This window comes from Netta rufina (assembly GCF_964035555.1).
Source record: "Netta rufina genome assembly, chromosome: 16".
Taxonomy (NCBI): domain Eukaryota; kingdom Metazoa; phylum Chordata; class Aves; order Anseriformes; family Anatidae; genus Netta; species Netta rufina.
This window is the reverse complement of record NC_140140.1, coordinates 16,807,920-16,825,668: the sequence shown is the minus strand read 5'-3', so window position 1 is coordinate 16,825,668 and position 17,749 is coordinate 16,807,920. Positions and strand designations below refer to the sequence as shown.

The 17,749-nt window shown below is 38.7% G+C and overlaps 1 protein-coding gene across 1 annotated transcript; it reads left to right on the top strand.

The window, feature by feature from the left end:
• The first annotated feature begins 2,079 nt into the window (after positions 1-2,079).
• Positions 2,080-14,519, top strand: LOC311215499 (protein-glutamine gamma-glutamyltransferase E-like). The gene is made up of 13 exons (XM_084296687.1): positions 2,080-2,154; positions 4,041-4,208; positions 4,515-4,757; positions 4,986-5,104; positions 5,609-5,737; positions 6,477-6,654; positions 6,832-6,967; positions 7,872-7,975; positions 9,077-9,322; positions 10,801-11,106; positions 12,834-12,991; positions 13,208-13,341; positions 14,214-14,519. The coding sequence occupies exons 1-13, from the start codon at positions 2,145-2,147 to the stop codon at positions 14,359-14,361; spliced, it is 2,079 nt and encodes a 692-aa protein (XP_084152813.1). The 5' UTR covers positions 2,080-2,144; the 3' UTR covers positions 14,362-14,519.
• Positions 14,520-17,749: the final 3,230 nt, after the last annotated feature.

The window sequence follows — 17,749 nt, the reverse complement described above, 5'->3', positions numbered from 1 at the left end:
GGTATGTATCATTCATAAGTTTTACAAATGAAGCAAAGGAGAAGCCTGCAAGGCAACTTAGCCAGAATTAGGAATATAACACAGGAAGCTGCTGCAACAGAAACAACTTGTTTTCCTCGTCATACTGTCTTCCACAATATTCACAGAATCACAGAACCATCTAGGTTGGAAGAGACCTCCAAGATCACCAAGTCCAACCTCTGACCTAACACTAACAAGTCCTCCACTAAACCATATCACTAAGCAATGCATCTAAACGTCTATTAAAGACATCCAGGGATGGTGACTCAACCACTTCCCTGGGCAGCCTATTCCAATGCCTAACAACCCTTTCAGCAAAGAAATTCTTCCTAATGTCCAACCTAAACCTCCCATGGCTCAATTTAAGTCCATTTCCCCCCCATCCTGTCACCAGGCATGTGGGAGAATAGACAACCCCCACCTCACTACAGCCTCCTTTAAGGTACCTGTGGAGTGCGATAAGGTCGACCCTGAGCCTTCTACCTGTTTTCCCTAATGTACTGTTTATAACTATACTATCATACCATCAGGTACCAAAAACAATTACGCCATTGACCTATGGGACAATACCCAGTACACCACTGCTATCAAAAAAAAAAAAAAAGAGAGAGAGAGAAAGAGAGAAACGTGACCGTATATGAATTGACAGCTATCTCAGGAATAAGTAATGACCTTTTTGTTTTTCTTTCAGTCATTGTAACTAATCTTTCTATTAAAGAGAAAAGGGTTGCTATGTCTCCAATGATAGGCTCAAACACTACCAAGAAAGTATTCTAAAAATTGTTAGTGTGTCATTGAAGATAATGTAGAGTATGGGAAGGAGAAGGTAGCTTAACATCTGAAACCTTCATAGTTTGGACTTAATATTTTAAAATCAGATTCTAAAATAAAATAAAATAAAATAAAATAAAATAAAATAAAATAAAATATAGGAATTAAAGTTATATCTTTGAAAAATCACAGTTGGATATATTGCATGTGATAAAACTATGGTCCCCCCTGAAATTAAATATCATTAATAAACAGAGATTCACAGCAGCAGTGTGAATTACACCCAGGTAAAAACTGTTTCTTCTAATAAAACCTTTTTATAGGAAATATGAATAAAATAGTTGTATGTGAAATGGATACAGCAACTTTCACTTCTAGACTTTTCAGAAATCATCCAAACTTGAGAACAGAACTATTTGGGCTGCTGAATACTATGTCCAGCGAATTAAAACTCTGCAGTTGGGAATACGTACAGCTGTGGCCAGCCCAGCATACTGGGTCTCAGTTAGAGGCATGCTTATGACTGTGCAGTGAATACATCAAATTTAACACATGGTTTCAAAGAAGCATCAGAATTAGAAAGAAAAAAAAAAAAGAAAAGAATTTTCTTTTTTGCCAGAAAATGGAACTGCCTTCAAAGCACGTGTAAAAATTTTTCTCCTTGAAATGAAGTGAAAGATATTTGTGCACAACTGCATGTTGCCATCAAAAAATAATAGTATACCAGTTGGAAACAATGGTAGCTATTTTATCACAAATCACAAATGTATTTATTTATCATCTCTGCAGTGTATCATGCAAATATGACATTGAGTGTTTGTCTACTTAACGTTGTTAAACAGTAATTATGTGATAAATGAAGAATTGGTTCTTTAAATTTTGCATGATTAGATTTGGACAGAGACAATAGCTTGTTCATTGTTTTGCAACTACGACACTGCAGAGAAAAAATAATGTAATTACAGTATGAGGTACACTCATTGTTTTTCTATTCGGGGAAATAAACTAAACTAAACTATTTACATGGTATGCACTCTGATTAGCCCCAGCAAGAGACAATGACCTTCTTCTTCCTCAGAAGACCTGGAAACAGGCTTTATGTGCAAGGGCATAAATTCTTCTGATCCTCATTTAGACCTGTGATAGATTCAGAAACATGGGGAGCAAAGGAGGCTATTGAAGCTCCACCCCCCACCCCCACCCCCCCACAGGAAATGTAACAAACTGGCAACTTTACAACTAGATTTTTAAAGAAGTGAAAAGCATCACACATTCCTTGAGTCAACAGTAGTAGAGGCAGCCATTCAGAGGAAACCTCCAAAAGCTGTTCTTACAGGACATATTGATCAGATATGGGCCAAGGTGAGCAAGGGGCAAGCCCCTTCTGTGGTGCTCTGTTATTTTCTTACATTGATACCTCATATTCAGCTCTGTAATGGTCACTGAAGGATCACTATTCTAAGGATTTTTGATCAAAAAAAAAAGGGGGGGGGGGGGGGGCTTTTGTTTGCTTGTTTGTTTTTCCACTTAATGTGCATATGGAAAAAACAAGCTTATGAGAACAAAATTTGGGAGACCAGATATTATCCAATATAGACATGTTGCATTTTGCAAATAGTAAGGAAAGGAATTCTGCAGCTATTTGAAGTTGTCAGATGAGTGCAAATGAAGACTGACAAATCTGACACAGAAGGCAACACAGATCTTGGAGAAGTTATCATTGAAAAGGCTGACGGAGGCTACAATGAGAAGAAGAGGTTGATACCTGAAGTTAAGGCTGAGAGGATGCAAAAATTTAAGGATTTTGTTTGTCTGTTTTTTCTGTTTGTTTGTTGTTGTTTTTTTTTGTTGTTTGGTTGGTTGTGTGTTTTTTTGTTTGTTTGTTTGTTTTTGTTTTTTACTTGCTAGTATTTATATATAAGCAGTTTGCCCAATCTAGTAATTATTATAAATTGTCCCATTTATAATAGTCTTTGCCTTTCTAAAGACAAGTCTCCCCTACCTCTGGGCTTGCTTTACAACAGATGTGCTTCATTGCTAAGTTTCTGAATTCTTTTTTTTTTTTTTTTAACATAAGTATGTTCCTGAAAAAAAATCAAAGTACATGCTGCTTGCCTAGATACTATGAAACACGCTCCCCCCATTTAAACTGTGACTACCTTGCTAAGTTATTTGCTATAGTTGTTTCAAGGCTTGCCTAAACTTCATAAGCTTAAGATCATGCTGAAAACAAACAAACAAACAAACAATCTTTCTGTGGGTGAATCTGTTTGACCATTGCATAGCAATTTTTTACTCAGTAACAGCACAGGGTACTTCTGTTCCACTACTAAGAACTACACTGTTACTCTTAACTGTTATCCCTCTTTTTGGGGGTGAGTAGAGGAAGAGGTGGATAGAGATTAATAAAACAATTTAAAGAAAACATACAGTGCCATCTTTTTCTTCTGTACTGCTACACTTCATTTCCACCATCAAGGTGTCTTCTACTAGTTAACCTTCCATAGACTGCTGATATCAGAGCCAAACCAGCCTCAAATACCTGTTCTCTGGCCTCTGATGAAGCCATAGCTCACACACAGGAGCTTTCTGCGGCTTATTTCACATACATGACTTTAGTAGTGCTCTCTCTCCAATTCTGTCATTTCTCCCACTGCCAAATGACAGCCCAGTGTCCATCAACACATTTTTGGTAAGTGCTTCCAAAAGATAGTGGCTGGTAGTTATATCAGAGGTACATGTAACATAAACGCATCTAGAGATTACTTATCACAATTTAAAATGCAGAAATCTTTCTCAGGTCATTTAGGTTTCTTTGTTTCTTGTTCTGAGACAGCAAATCTGTGACTTTGTTAGTATAACATCAAGTCATGGAATGAATGAAACCTTGAAAGAATTAGCAGAGTTCAGCTGGAATCCTTATTCAAGTAACTCACAAGTATTCAATTCTCTCATGGTTCTCTCCTCTTAGATTTCTTTCCGATTTTTCTTTACTACTGGATATACTTCACCTTTTTTACTGAATTTTGCAGATAGTCTCTAAAGTCTCTGCAAGGTGGAGGATTTCCAAAAGAAATAAATAATATGCTTATAATTAAATTATTTGTATTTGTGGTGCAAACCTCACATGGCTACTAGTCAGCTATAGAAAGTAACATGCAATTTGTAAGAGTGTTTGTGTGCCTCTTCCTCATTTTAAAATCTTGGATGTACTGTAAAATTTTCTTGCTCTTGTCACTTTTTCATAGCTGCAACGCAGCCAAGTACCAATTGGCACCTTAAAGAAAATACAAGAGATCACCACACAAGTAAATTTTCTAGCAAAGAGCTGATTGTGAGGAGAGGTCAAGCCTTTGTTGTCACCTTCAATGGAATAGAACAGCCTGAGCAAAACTTAACATTCATCGCAGAAACAGGTATGGCTCCCAACTTCTTTCACAGAAATTGTAATGCCACATAGGCCACACTCTTCTGGCCTGGTATGTGCTATATGGTAGCAAGATAATACCTCAGAACCTCCCTGCTGCTTTTACATAGGCATGGAAATCTTTGAGTTCTTTGTTGTATTATTCCCTCCCCAGCTATCAGTGATAGTGTACTTCAGTTTCAAACATGTGGCAAATTCATCTGAGGGGAGGGTTACACCTCTGCTGAATTTCTTGACAACTAAATTTCAGTAAGCTGGAAAAAAAATACTAATAATAGTTTATTTTCCTTAAAAGGTCCAAAACCCTCAAAGCAGGCTAAGACCCAGGCCACATTTGGTATTTCCAGCACAGTGAGTAAGGAGAATTGGAGTGCAGTTCTGCAGTCCACCAGTTCCAACTCTGCAAGCATCGCCATTTCCAGCCCAGCTAATGCTGTCATCGGACGTTACAAGCTGAGTGTTCAAAGTACTTCAAGTGGCAGCTCATCTCCAGCAACCCTTGGCACTTTTGTTTTGCTCTTTAATCCTTGGTCTTCAGGTATGAATATGTTGGCATTCCCCTGAAAGAACTCACTCATTTGTAGTTTGATTAATATTTGTAGCTTCTCCGTTTGATCTATACTTTAATACAGGGGCTGAACATTCACCACATAATCTAGTACTGAGAAAAGCAAAGCATATAATAGTTTCTTAGGACCAAAACTCTGGAGGTTTTGGATTTATTTTGCCTGCTGTGGTGGTACATGCTTCTGTTTTGTCTTTTCAGGTGATGATGTGTTCATGTCTAACAAGGCTGAGTGTGAGGAATATGTGCTGGAAGAGTTTGGCATCATTTTTTCTGGCAATACACATCATATCAACAGCTTTGGATGGAACTTTGGCCAGGTAAACACAGCACTGAAACACCAGACAGTGTTTTGTGCTCTAGTTTTCACATAAGGTGGGTGACCAGCTTGTTTGCTTTTTCCAGTTCATCACAGTCATACACCTCTGAAAAGCAGGGGTCTAGTATTGCAATTAGAACCCCTGTCAAGCCCTGTCATGCTGATTAATAAGAAAATTTGTAATTGACCAATCAGTTATACGATCTAGGATTCAGAGATGCAGCCAGTAGAAATCCCAGTGTCTGCTGGGTAGTATTGTGTAGCAACACTGTATGGCACAGGCTTGGCCTTCATTCCACAGATTCTGACTTTTGAAAAGCTCTTTGAATTTTAATACTTATGTTTTTTTGAGGCTGTGTTTTTATGTGCAATTCCTGGCTGAGCTGCAAGATTTATTTTAGAGATTAAATAAACATTAAAAGCTTATGTAGCTCTACTTATCCTGATTTTTAGCACAGTAGCATAATCTGTGGTTCCAATACACTAACTTATTTCTATAACATAGTTTCAAGGAGATATTCTCAATATTTGCCTTTCCATGCTGGATCGAAGCTTAAACTACCGTCAGGATCCTGCCACAGATGTATCTCACCGAAATGATCCTAAATATCTGGGCCGAGTTCTCAGCGCAATGGTAAGCAATGTGTTCAAAAAGTCCAAACTACTAAACATTATTTTAAAATAGTTAGTTAAAGGAAGTATGAAGAGACTTCTCAGAAAATTTTAGGCCACTGTTTGTATATACCAGAAACATAGGTCAGAGAAATCCCTACGTAGCTGTCTGATCTGAGCCTTCTAGATTTATGTCATCTGTGGTATGTCTGATACTACAAACTTTAATATCCAGCAGTCAAACTGAAAGTTAAGTTGTGGGGTGGTATGCTGAGGGGCCAGTGCTTTGTAGGCCTTTAGTCCAATTTCTCCATTTGAAGTGGGATGTGGTGGCACTAGATCAGGTAAGCCATGGATTTGTCGGGTTGTCTTGAAAATCTCCAAGGATGAAAAATTTCATGGCCTCTCTGGGTGACCAGTCGAGAGCTGCCGTAGCCTCTTAGTGATTAATTTTTCTGTTATGTCCAATATGGTTTTCCCAAGCTACAACTTAATGCTGGTGCCTCTTGTTATATAATATGCCAGTACAGAGAAAAGTTGGACTCAAAACTTGTTGGACTCAGAAATGCTCCTCATTTATGAGGACACATACATGTATTTTATTTCCCTGAAAAGATGAGACTTCCTCCGGAAGACCAACTTCAAGAAGCAGTGACTTTTGTCCACTAAAATGTCATTCAATGCTTTTCTCCTTTCCTACTGCCACTTAATCTATTATAAACTCTTAATTTGTCTTATAAATTCAGTGAATATTTTTACAGGTCAATGGCAATGATGATCAAGGAGTGGTACTAGGAAACTGGAGTGGAAATTATGAAGGTGGGAAAAGTCCAAGCAGCTGGACTGGAAGTGGTGAAATCCTGCAAAACTGGAAGAAATCAGGATTCAAGCCTGTTAGATATGGACAATGTTGGGTTTTTGCAGCAGTACTGACCACAGGTATGCTTTATGTAATGCATATAAAGACAGTGCACAGATTCTGTTAAAAATAAATAAATAAATAAATAAAAGAATTATGAATAACACTTTCAATATGAAAGTCTATCCAGACATTAGTATGAAACAATATGATGGAATACAGTGTTTTCTGACTATGGGTTTCTATTTGATCTTTAGTGCTTAGATGTCTGGGGATTCCCACTCGAACAATTACAAATTTCAGCTCTGCCCATGACGCAGATGGAAACCTGCGTGTGGATGAGTTTTATGATGCTTCTGGAAATCATTTGGAGAGAGGAGCTGACAGTGTCTGGTAAAGTTCTACAATACTTAATAATAGGATCTATTAGTGATTATAGTCTTCAGGTACAGAACATATATTCTAATGACAGATGCTGCATTAACTTATTGAAAACTGACCTAAAAACAACTGCACACACAGGATCAACAAAAAATCGGAGAACTACAAAATTTGGTATTTTCACTCTTTCTTAATTAAGCATGACTAACAACAGCAAATTGAAACGAAGGCAGACAAAGCTGTAGCTAGTTATGACACAAATGACTCAGAATTTGGGATATTACACTGGAAATATCAAACAGTGGGACTTCATTTAGTTTGGAACTATTCTTCAGAAGCAGCTCCTGTTATACTATTAAAATTTTGACAGAACCTGTCCCCCTTCCCCTATCTTTTTTTTTTTTTTTCCCCTGCAGTGAAGTCATTTGCAGTGAAAATAATTTAATTATCACTCCTGAGCATCGAATGCAATTGAAACAAGTTTGCATTCAGCAAGGAACAGGTGCACCCCTTCACTTCTTGCCTTGATTACTTCCCTGCTTGTTTTGAAACCATCCTAAATATAGGAACAGAAATAACTGTGTCATTGTGCTACAAGGAAGACACCTGAAACTAAGAATGTGCACAAACTCAGAACTTTTCTGGGAAGAAAAAAAAAAAAAAAAGGCTCAGGAATTTGTATATAATTTCACAAATTTGCTTTCTCCCCTTGAACATTTATGTCTGTTCCACAATGCAATTTTCAGCTCCTGCCTAATTAAGATAGCTAGGATCAGAGTAGAAGTGGTTGGTCTCAGATAAGAACCTTTAGAAATTAAAATATTCAATACATTTAACTAAGATGACTGATTAATGGATGTGAATAGGAATTTGGAAACACATAACACTGGTTTACTTTGTCCATTCATGAATGTAGGAATTTCCATGTCTGGAATGAAAGCTGGTTTTCCCGCAGTGACTTGGGCCCCTCATACAGTGGATGGCAAATTCTGGATGCAACTCCCCAAGAAGAAAGTGGAGGTACACAGATTTAATTCCAGGAATAATGACAAAAAAATTATGAAGTCAGCCACTTTCTGAGAGAAAAGGAAATTATAAAGCCATTGTAAAAGTAATTTCTTTACCCGCTCGGAAATAGTGACAGTACCTGTCTAAGTAAAAAAAGCCTCTTATGGGGCTGCCAAGAAACAAACTATGCTTCTAGGAGCAGTTTTTTGTAGCTGTTCCTGTATTTCCAATATAGGCATCCAGAGCTATTGAAGATTGATGAATACTAGAAAAACAAATCAAGTGTATCTTCAGAATAAATCACACATTGGTGATCAGCCTGGTATGAGGATCTGCTTCTGTAAGGTTTTTGACATGGTCCCACATGACATCCTGATCTCCAAATTGGAAAGATATGGCCCAGAATGCTAACTGTGTCCTGGGCTGCATCAACAGAGGGGTGACCAGCAGGTCAAGGGAAGTGATTGTCCCCCTCTACTCTGCCCTCGTGAGGCCCCACCTGGAGTACTGCATCCAGGTTTGGGGCCCCCAGCACAAGAAAGATGTGGACCTGGAGTGAGTCCAGAGGAGTGCTACAAAGATGATCAGAGAGCTGGAGCATCTCTCCTGTGAAGAAAGGCTGAGAGAGCTGGGGATGCTCAGCCTGGAGAAGAGAAGGCTCCAGGGATACCTCATTGTGGCCTTTCAGTATTTAAAGGGGGGTTATAAAAAGGATGGAGAAGGATTCTTTATTTGGGTAGATAACGATAGGAGAAGAGCAAATGGTTTTAAACTAAAAGAGGATAGATTTAGATTAGACGTTAGGAGGAAATTCTTCACTGTAAGGATAGTGAGGCACTGGAACAGGTTGCCAAGAGAAGTTGTGGATGCCGCATCCCTGGAGGGTGTTCAAGGCCAGGCTGGATGGGGCCTTGGCCAACCTGATCTAGTGGGTGGTATCCCTGCCCACGGCAGGAGGGTTGGAAGTAGATGATCTTTAAGGTCCCTTCCAACCCGAGCCATTTTACGAGTGGGACACCAGCACTTGGTAATTCATGGGTCATTGGTAAATATCTGTCTAGTAAGCTGCTTAACCATTGACTAGTTCCACATTATTTTTTCTTGATCCCATAGGAATTTATCAGTGTGGTCCTGCCTCACGGAATGCCATCAAAGAAGGAGACGTAGATTTGGACTACGATTGCCCATTTGTATTTGCAGAAGTGAATGCAGACTGTATGTACTGGAATTATGACCCTGCAACTGGAAAGAAAACATTAATATTCTCTAAGTCTACAACAATTGGTCAGTTCATCAGCACAAAGGCAGTTGGTAGAGATGATCGTGTAGATGTCACCAGTGATTATAAATATGAGGAAGGTAAATATAATAATAATACTCTAGTTCTATAGTTGCTTCATTCCACAGTTTACATAAACTTCAGGATAGGAGTCCTTTGGTGGGCAGTTTTGGGCATCTATAAGGTGGGAGCATAATTCATTCAGCTGCTTCATTTCTAACATAAAAGGGAAGAGAAGAGAAAGAGTAAAAGATGATGCCTTGCCCTTTCTGATACATAGCTGCTTTGTGGGACCTAAGTAAGGCAAGTCCAAACAACTTTGAGTAAAGCATTCACTGTTCTGCCGGCCTATGTTAATGTGCACTGACTGCATCTGCTTTGTGAGAATTAGCCTACAATCCACTTATTTGACAGCAAGAATGAAAGGCCTGTGACAGAAACCTAAGCTAAATCAACATTTAGGTCCAAGAACAGCTACTCTTTCAAAGGGTCATACAGTATGCAAACTTGTCAGATCTTTGGTTTTGATAGTGCAGAAAAAAATATAATCATGAACTTTTGCAAGTGCAAAGAATGAACACTGTTATTGGAAATACATATATGAAGGGTAAAAAGCAAGATGAAGTGGAGCCCAAATAACTAGCTTCCACTGTATATTGGGTCTGGCTGAGATGGAGTTAATTTTCTACGTAACAGCCCCTATGGTGCTGTACTTTGTATTTGTGGCTACATACTGATAACACACCAGCATTTAGGGTATTGCTGAACAGTGTTGCATTGTGTCAAAGCATAATTTCTCCCTCCCCCTTCTCCCCTGTCCCAATGCATAGACTATGGGTGGGCAAGAGATTGTTAGGGGACAGAGCTGGGACAGCTAGTCCAAACTGAACAAAAGGATATTCTGTGCCATACAACTCAGCAATAGAAGTTCAGGGAAAGGAAAAGGAGGACTGGGGAGACATTTGTGGTTGTGGCATTTGCATTCTCAAGCCTCTGCTGAGGCCCTGCTTTCCAGGAAGTTGCTAGGCATCTGCCTGACAGTGGGGAGTAGCGAATGAGTTCCTTTTTTTCCTTTGCTCATGTGCAGCTTTTGTTTTTCCTTTTAAACTGTCATTATCTTGGCCTGTAAGTCTTCTCACCTTCCGTTTTCTCTCCATCCTGCAGGAATGGGGAGTGAGTGAGGGGTTAGATGGTTGTTTGGCTGTTGGACAGAGTCAACCTAACACACAGTACCATAGCCATTCCCTTATATTAGGGTCCTTTTCTGTATCAGCAAATATGAATTTACATTTTTAGATGTTACAACCATTAAGAAACATAGAAAAGGGAAGGGTAAGAAACTTTGGGCTTAAGATTTTGTGTTACAAAAAGATGCTATTACAGGAAAAGTGACATTGCTGGCAGCAGATCTAGAAAATTAAGTGTGGCAGTGGAAAATGCTGGCTCTGTTCTTCTCTAAGAACAGACACTAAGTTCAGCTGACTAGTCTCTAGGTGTAATGTAAAAGAAGAGATGTGTATTAATTGTTGAGGGTAATTTTCATGGTTCTTTCTAACAGGCTCTAGAAAAGAAAGAGATATTTTTAAAAAAGCCCGTAAGAAGCTGGGACTTGAAGATAAATTTGATCCTACAGCACCAACACCAAAGGAAATTGAACAAAAGCCTGATATCTCAGGGAAGTTCAAAGTGGCCGGTCCTTTAGAAGTTGGCAAAGATCTCAATCTGATTCTGGTTCTTGCAAATTTACAGTCTGATGTTAAGTCTGTTCATGTAAATATGACCGCTTGGAGCACTGTGTACACTAGAAGACCAGTTCGTGAGATCTGGAAAGACTCCATATCTGTTACTCTGTCTCCTGAAGAAGGTAATATTTCAAATTTAAAAAAAAAAAAAAAAAAATCACACAATTCTTATTAAAAGTTATCAGTAAGCAGGCAGTAGAAGTTGGTCAACTTGGGGGAAAAAGACAAACTGTAATCTAAAAGTTCTGTACAGAAGAGGCTGAAACAGCCAAAAATATACTGCACTTATAAACAGATTAAAAAGACATGTTTCACCTCATCATTAGGAATTGCAATCTCAGTGAATAGACTAGACAAGACTAGAACAGTTAAGTTGGAGGGGACTTTCACAAATCGTCTAAGTCCATCTGCCTGACCTCTTCAGGGCTAACCAAAAGTAAAAGCATATCTTTGAGGTCGTTGTCAAACATCTCTTGAACACTTGCAGGCACAGGACATCTACCACCTCTCTAGGAAGCCTGTTCCAGTGTCTGACCACCCTTATGATAAAGAAATTTTCTCTTATATCTAACCTTCCCTGGCACAGCTTTATGCCATTCTCCCTCCTGTCATTGGTTGCAAGGGAGAAGAGAACAGCACCTCCCTCTCCACTTCCCCTTTTCAGGAAGTTGTAGAGAGCAATGGTATTGCCTATCAGCCCTCTCCTCTCCAGAGCAGACAACCAAAGTATCCTCATCCTATCCTCGTAGGAGATGCCCTTCAGCCCTTTTACCAGCTTAATTTCCCTCCTTCGTACATTTTCAAGGACTTGAACATCCTTTTTATACTGGGGAAACTAGAACTGCATGCAGTATTCAAGGCGATTCACACCAACACTAAACATAGTGAGAAAATCACCTCTTTTGACTGTCTGGCTATGCTGCATTTAATGCATCCAGAACATTCAATGCATCCTAAAATGCAGTTTGCCCCCGCCCCCCCCCCCCCCCCCCCCCCCTTTTTTTTTTTTCCTGCCAGGGCTCACTTGCTATGTTAAGCCATTGGCTGAATATAGTCAGCAGGGAGAGTTTTCCACCAAGTCTGATGACAGGGGCCATTTTTGCTCCCTTCTGTCAAGTGAGGTATGCTCCATTTGCTAGGATTTGTACTTAACAAATCTTGCTACTGGCCGAATCTAGGAAATTCAGTGTCTCCAATTTGTTGCTTGCTTTTGTGAGACTTTATGCTGGTGACTTGTCATCTTTTCTTGTGTTTTTCATCTGCTCTACACTGCTGAAAAACACTTTGTGGCTCACAATGCCTGCATGTAGCACGAATGCTCTACAGTTCATCTGAACTTGACATCTATTGTATGAATGGCCACTGTGGAATTACCTGGACTCAAAGACAAGAGAGAGCCTTGCCAATCCAATGTCCCTTGATTTGAATTACGGCATGGAAACTACTGTAAAAACACATGAATAACAAATAGTGCTAGGAAAGAAAAAGGGAATGTAAACACAGCATTTAACCCACATCAGAGCAGCTAGGACTGATGAGGCCTACCCAGAGAGCATCCCATAACAAATGTAGTGATGTGTAAATTCCTTAAAATGTCTTATTTTTCAGGGCAACTGGGAGGAAAACAAGCCAAGCAAGATAATAGTAGAGACTAGAGGAGAGATAATATTGAAGAAATCTCTATCTCTCTAGCAAACTGATAGATTCACGTGAACTGAGTTTGGCAGTGATGGCTACAGGCCTTTCTAGTCAGGCACAGCATAAAAGGAAAACATTAATACTTGGTATGAAACTCTGTTCCCTTATAAAAGTGTTTACCATTTCTTTTTTTTTTTTTTTTTTCTTTCAGAGAAACATTTTCCAGTTAAGATATCTTATGCTGAATATCAACAGCAGTTAACTACAGACAACACAATTCAAATAACAGCTTTATGTCATGTAGAAGGTGGAATTCAAGTACTAGTGCAAAGAGACATTACTCTGGACAATCCTGCTATCGACATACAGGTGAATCACTGTCCTTTTACTCTAACTGCAGCGTAGGACATAAGGGAAAATGAGCTTTTATAAGTACTTCTTTCCCCAGAAAGGGATGTTCTACTCAGTTCTGCCTTGGTCTGTAGTAATGAGACACTAGGATGAGTGTCTCTTGTAATGCCTTAAGAGGCTTAGATTTGAAAAGAATACTGAGAGTCTGACCTTTTAAGCATTTTCCTTGTACAGGTACTTGGTGAAGCAAAAGTGAATAAAGAAGTTGATGTAGAAGTGGTATTTACCAATCCTATTAATGCAGAAGTGATGGACTGTGTGCTGCAGGTAGAAGGCAATGACCTGCTGAGAGGAATCCTTGAGATAGAGTAAGTACTAGAAGTGCCTTCTTCCTGCTATCAAAAATACATAAACCAGAACATAGACATGGATGACTTTGAACTGAACACTGAGATGACACAGAATTTTCTTCTTGCACATAGCTTTAAACCAGCTTTCCATCTCAATTAGGCTTTGGCTCCATACTTTGGGAGGGTAAATAATTACCGTCATAATTTGACAGAACTTGTTTGTTTATCTATCTAGCAGGACCCCACAGTTTCAGCAAAATATAAATGTGTACCCATGCAGTGAATGTTGCTGAGGCTGGCTATGTTGCTATAGGCCAGATGGGTTAAACCTTCTTGTTTTGATCATAGGACCAGCAATAGACTATGGGCATTTCTGTCCAAACTATACTGTATTTTAACCAGGATATTTCTTCCCACTTTTTAAAATGGACTGCAAGTGCCAGTCTAATTGTTCAGCCTTATAAACAATTTGCATCTACATCACACAGACACACATGTAAAAAGCAGATCACAGAATTGTAGGGGTTGGAAGGAACCTCAAGAGATCATCGTGTCCAACCCCCCTGCCAAAGCAGTTTCCCTAGATATGCCTTTTGTGCCTCCTGTTCTGCTTGAAGTTTTAGCTCATATGATATTAGTATGCTCCCACCTTCATCCCAAGTGAGCTTATTTGGATCACTGTGCAATGCTTTGTGAGAGAACACTTAATGCATGAACTTGAGTATTTAGGTATTTATCAAATAGTTAAGTCCTCTACAGTCGTTTCATGACCATCCTACACTGAGCTGATGGGAGTGCTTACGTAAAATGGGAGCTGCCTATTGAGGAAATTCAAACATGATTCAAGCCTATTTTCTGCTGATATTTTTCACTTTGTTTCCTAATTCTAGTGTACCACCATTGAAAGCTGGTGAGAAGTCCAGTACAAAGTTTAAACTTACTCCTGTCGAGACGGGATCCAAGCATCTACTTGTTAATTTCTCCTGTGATAAATTTTCAGATATCAAGGCCTTTAAGACTGTAAATGTGATTGACTAATAGGAAGATGCATTATAAATGGTCTGTGTCTCTCTAAATTGAACAAAATGTCATAAGAAATCTTGTATAAGAAAACCATGAGGAAAATAACAAAATCCTTGCTTTCCTGATAATGGGTTTTCAGCTTTACATCATTAAAATTTTACATTGTAATTTTAAATAAACTTTGGAATAGTTGATTCGTCATTTACTGATGTGAGTGTTCATGTTATTAAACAGAATATCTTACCTTCTATTCAGAGACTGCTTGTTTGACTTTCATCTGTTTATGTTTGGAAATCATTCTTTCTGGCTCCAGAAATGTTCCTACACAAGCATTCATAAATACGTTTTTACATATTCAAAGCCTTATTCAGTGGACTTGCAAAGTGGTGCTTCCCCTTCACTGCAACCATGGAACAAGAAAGTAGCCAGGATTAGGTACATGATTTACATTACTTAGCTTTTGTCTTCTTTTTCTTTTTTCCACTCCTGTAAAGTCTGTCACTGTAACTTGAGCACTTATCTAGACATGTTCTTTTATTTTTCTCCTTCTTTTTGCAAATCACATGACAGAAACATTCTAAGTGAATTTAGGATGATGTCCAATTTGAGAGCCATTTCACAAACAAATTGGGATAATTGACAGTTCAGTCTTTTTATTATTTTTTTTCCCCTCACTCACTGATACTCTTCTTTGGGAATCAAAGGGAGAGTAATCTTAAGACCAGGGATATTTTACCTAGAGAATAATTAGAAACTCTTCATTATAGTTTGAGAGTCAGGAAGCCATCCCTTATCAGCAAATAATATTTTAAATACAGGGTCCGGATAATATCAAGGTTATCAGAATTCAGATTTAGTAAAGTTTACTTAAACCCTTTATCAGTAAATGGGTACAGACTGAAAGCATGGAGAAAAACAAACAAACAAACAAAAAAATAGCAACGGAAAGAATACTTTCAAATTTGTTTGGGTGTTGTGAGGCCCAAAAATGGTAGTACAGAGGTGTTCTTAATAAAAGGTGTCTTAGGCTTCATTTAAAAATTGTATAATTAACTTAACTATTGAATTCCACATCTCGAGTTCCTGTTGCTAAACAGTATGTATAATAGCAAATGTTCTTTCAACACAACTCTATCTGACAGGTGGAGAAGTACTTTGAGTGGGAACAAAAGCTAAAAGCTGGATTCCAGGACCTAGAGCTACATGTAGCCCCTGAGTGACTGGGTTTATGGATTATGTAATTATACAACAGTAAGTCAATATCTGGCTGAAAATGAGCTGTGTAGATGAAGTGAATGGAAAGTCAAGCTACTGCTCTATTGTACTTGGACTGCAAGGCCAGGTGACTGGTAAACATTTAGCAAGAGTCTGGAGCCAGCTCTGTGCCCACACTTCTAACCCACAGCACAGAGTACGTGTGACTTTCAGTAGGAAATGCTCATTGTCACATGAGCAGCCATCACTCAGATTAGCTATAAATCCCTTGTGTCCTTTTAGCTTGCAAGAGTACTTTAGGAGGGCACTTGCAGTCACTTAGTTTTCCAGTGCCAGTCACATAACATCAGTATGACAGCATACAGGCTATGTAATGAGATGGACTACAGAGAAGTTGTACAAGCAAACCACAGTTTTTCTCCTGATGTTCTTCAAGGCTTGCCAGAGGCAAAAGCTCTCATCACATAGACCAAATGATGACAGTTCAAGCTCAAGCATAGCCTTACACTCACAATGCCAATATACTCTTAATGACTTCTTTTTGCATCCCTTTTATGAGTGAAAACCACCAGACTCTGCTAAGTCACGTGATTTGCAGTAGCAGAAAAGACAGAATGTGGTGAATGGGACCTCTAGGTGAATTAAAGAAAGGCAACACCCTTCCCCTGTGTTAGTGCATCCATGCTTAAAGTTGATGTGTCTAATTAAATGCGTACCTACTGGGATACAGACTCACAGAAAGGATTCTGCAACATTTCCATGGAAGTTATACTGATCTCTTTCTAGTAAAGACTAGAAACATTACAAGTTTAAGGTGCAATATGGATACTCTGAGGTTATGACACTGCAATACTTGAACAACAACTTATTAAGGAGGCAAGACAAATATGAAATTATGTTTTCCTTGGAAAGTTGAAGAACTGCACAGCAGTTTCAAGGCCATGGAACTAGGGAAAAGAAGGAATAAAATATTTTGAGCCATTTAGGATTATAGGTGGGTGGAATTGGGCTACGAAAAACACCTGTGACACTATTAAGTCATTAGTTACATAGGAACCACGACTGCTGCATTCCAAAGGGATTACAAAAGCAGCTGCTGATGCTTTGGTGTGGTGAAGGTGCCAACTGTCAGGTGTCAATTTGGGATGTAGGCCACTCTGAAAGTTTCTGGTGGCTTGGTGAACACTGCTGTGGGTGTGTCATGCAGAGGTAAAGGAGGTGGCTACTGCTGAGACAGAAAAAGTGGCCTCAGATTTAATTGCTTGTATGAGTAGCAAGGAAGAAGAAAGGAAATAGTCATGCTCCAGAGGGAGCAATGTGCAGTGTCTGAAGCAATCACTATAAGTACTGAACATATGAACTTAAGAACTGGTCGATGTGGTTTATCACTAGGGCTGCGTGTAAAGATCAAGTAACATCAGAGGCTTGTGGCTCTTCTGGTTTCCAAGGAATACGAATTAAGGATAAGAGAAGAAGACCAACTAAAACAGATCTGTACAGCAATCAAATCTGTTCAAGAAGATTTCTGAAACAAATTCTAAGAGACTGAACATCCCAGAAACTTCCAAGAAGAGGAAGGACCTCTGAGTTATAATGTAAGTGGAGATATACAAGGTCATAGCAGATATCATACTGTCAAATACGTAAAGATTTAGTGTTTTTCTTTCAAGACAGGGATATTCACAAAAAGATGTAAGAAGACTTTTTCTTTTTCTTTTTCTTTTTTTTTTTTTTAATCTGCCTTAGAACAATTGTTAGAGCTCAAGTTCTACTTGTTTTCTATTATTTCCTTTGTAATTGTAAAATTCAGACTACTTTGTTGTTGTTGTTGAAGTCTTTACTGAGTACTAAAACAACCAGTGGAACTGTGGAATCTTAACCAGATAATTATGCATCCCCACAAAAATGTCACTTTATTACCTGTACGCTTTTTAAGTAGACCTTAAAGTTTGCACTGACAGAAGCTACTTGTGCTCCATAGTTTTGCTTTTGTTTTGTTCTTAAGATTTTTTTATTTTTTTTTAATAGATAATATGGAGCTGGCTAACAAATCAGGTAGACAGATATTTGTTCCAGGAGTGTAGGGGTTGAGTTAATTTGAGACAAAAAAAAAAAAAAAAAAAAAAACCTCACAGTTGTTAAACAAAACCAGAAGTGACATGAACCAAACTGGAAGTTAGGTAATCAG

Excerpts from the sequence above, each read along its gene's own strand:
- LOC311215499 (XM_084296687.1), top strand. Across the intron at positions 6,968-7,871 it reads AGAGGAGCTGACAGTGTCTG|GAATTTCCATGTCTGGAATG; the intron begins GTAAAGTTCTAC and ends TCATGAATGTAG. Across the intron at positions 11,107-12,833 it reads TACTCTGTCTCCTGAAGAAG|AGAAACATTTTCCAGTTAAG; the intron begins GTAATATTTCAA and ends TTTTTCTTTCAG.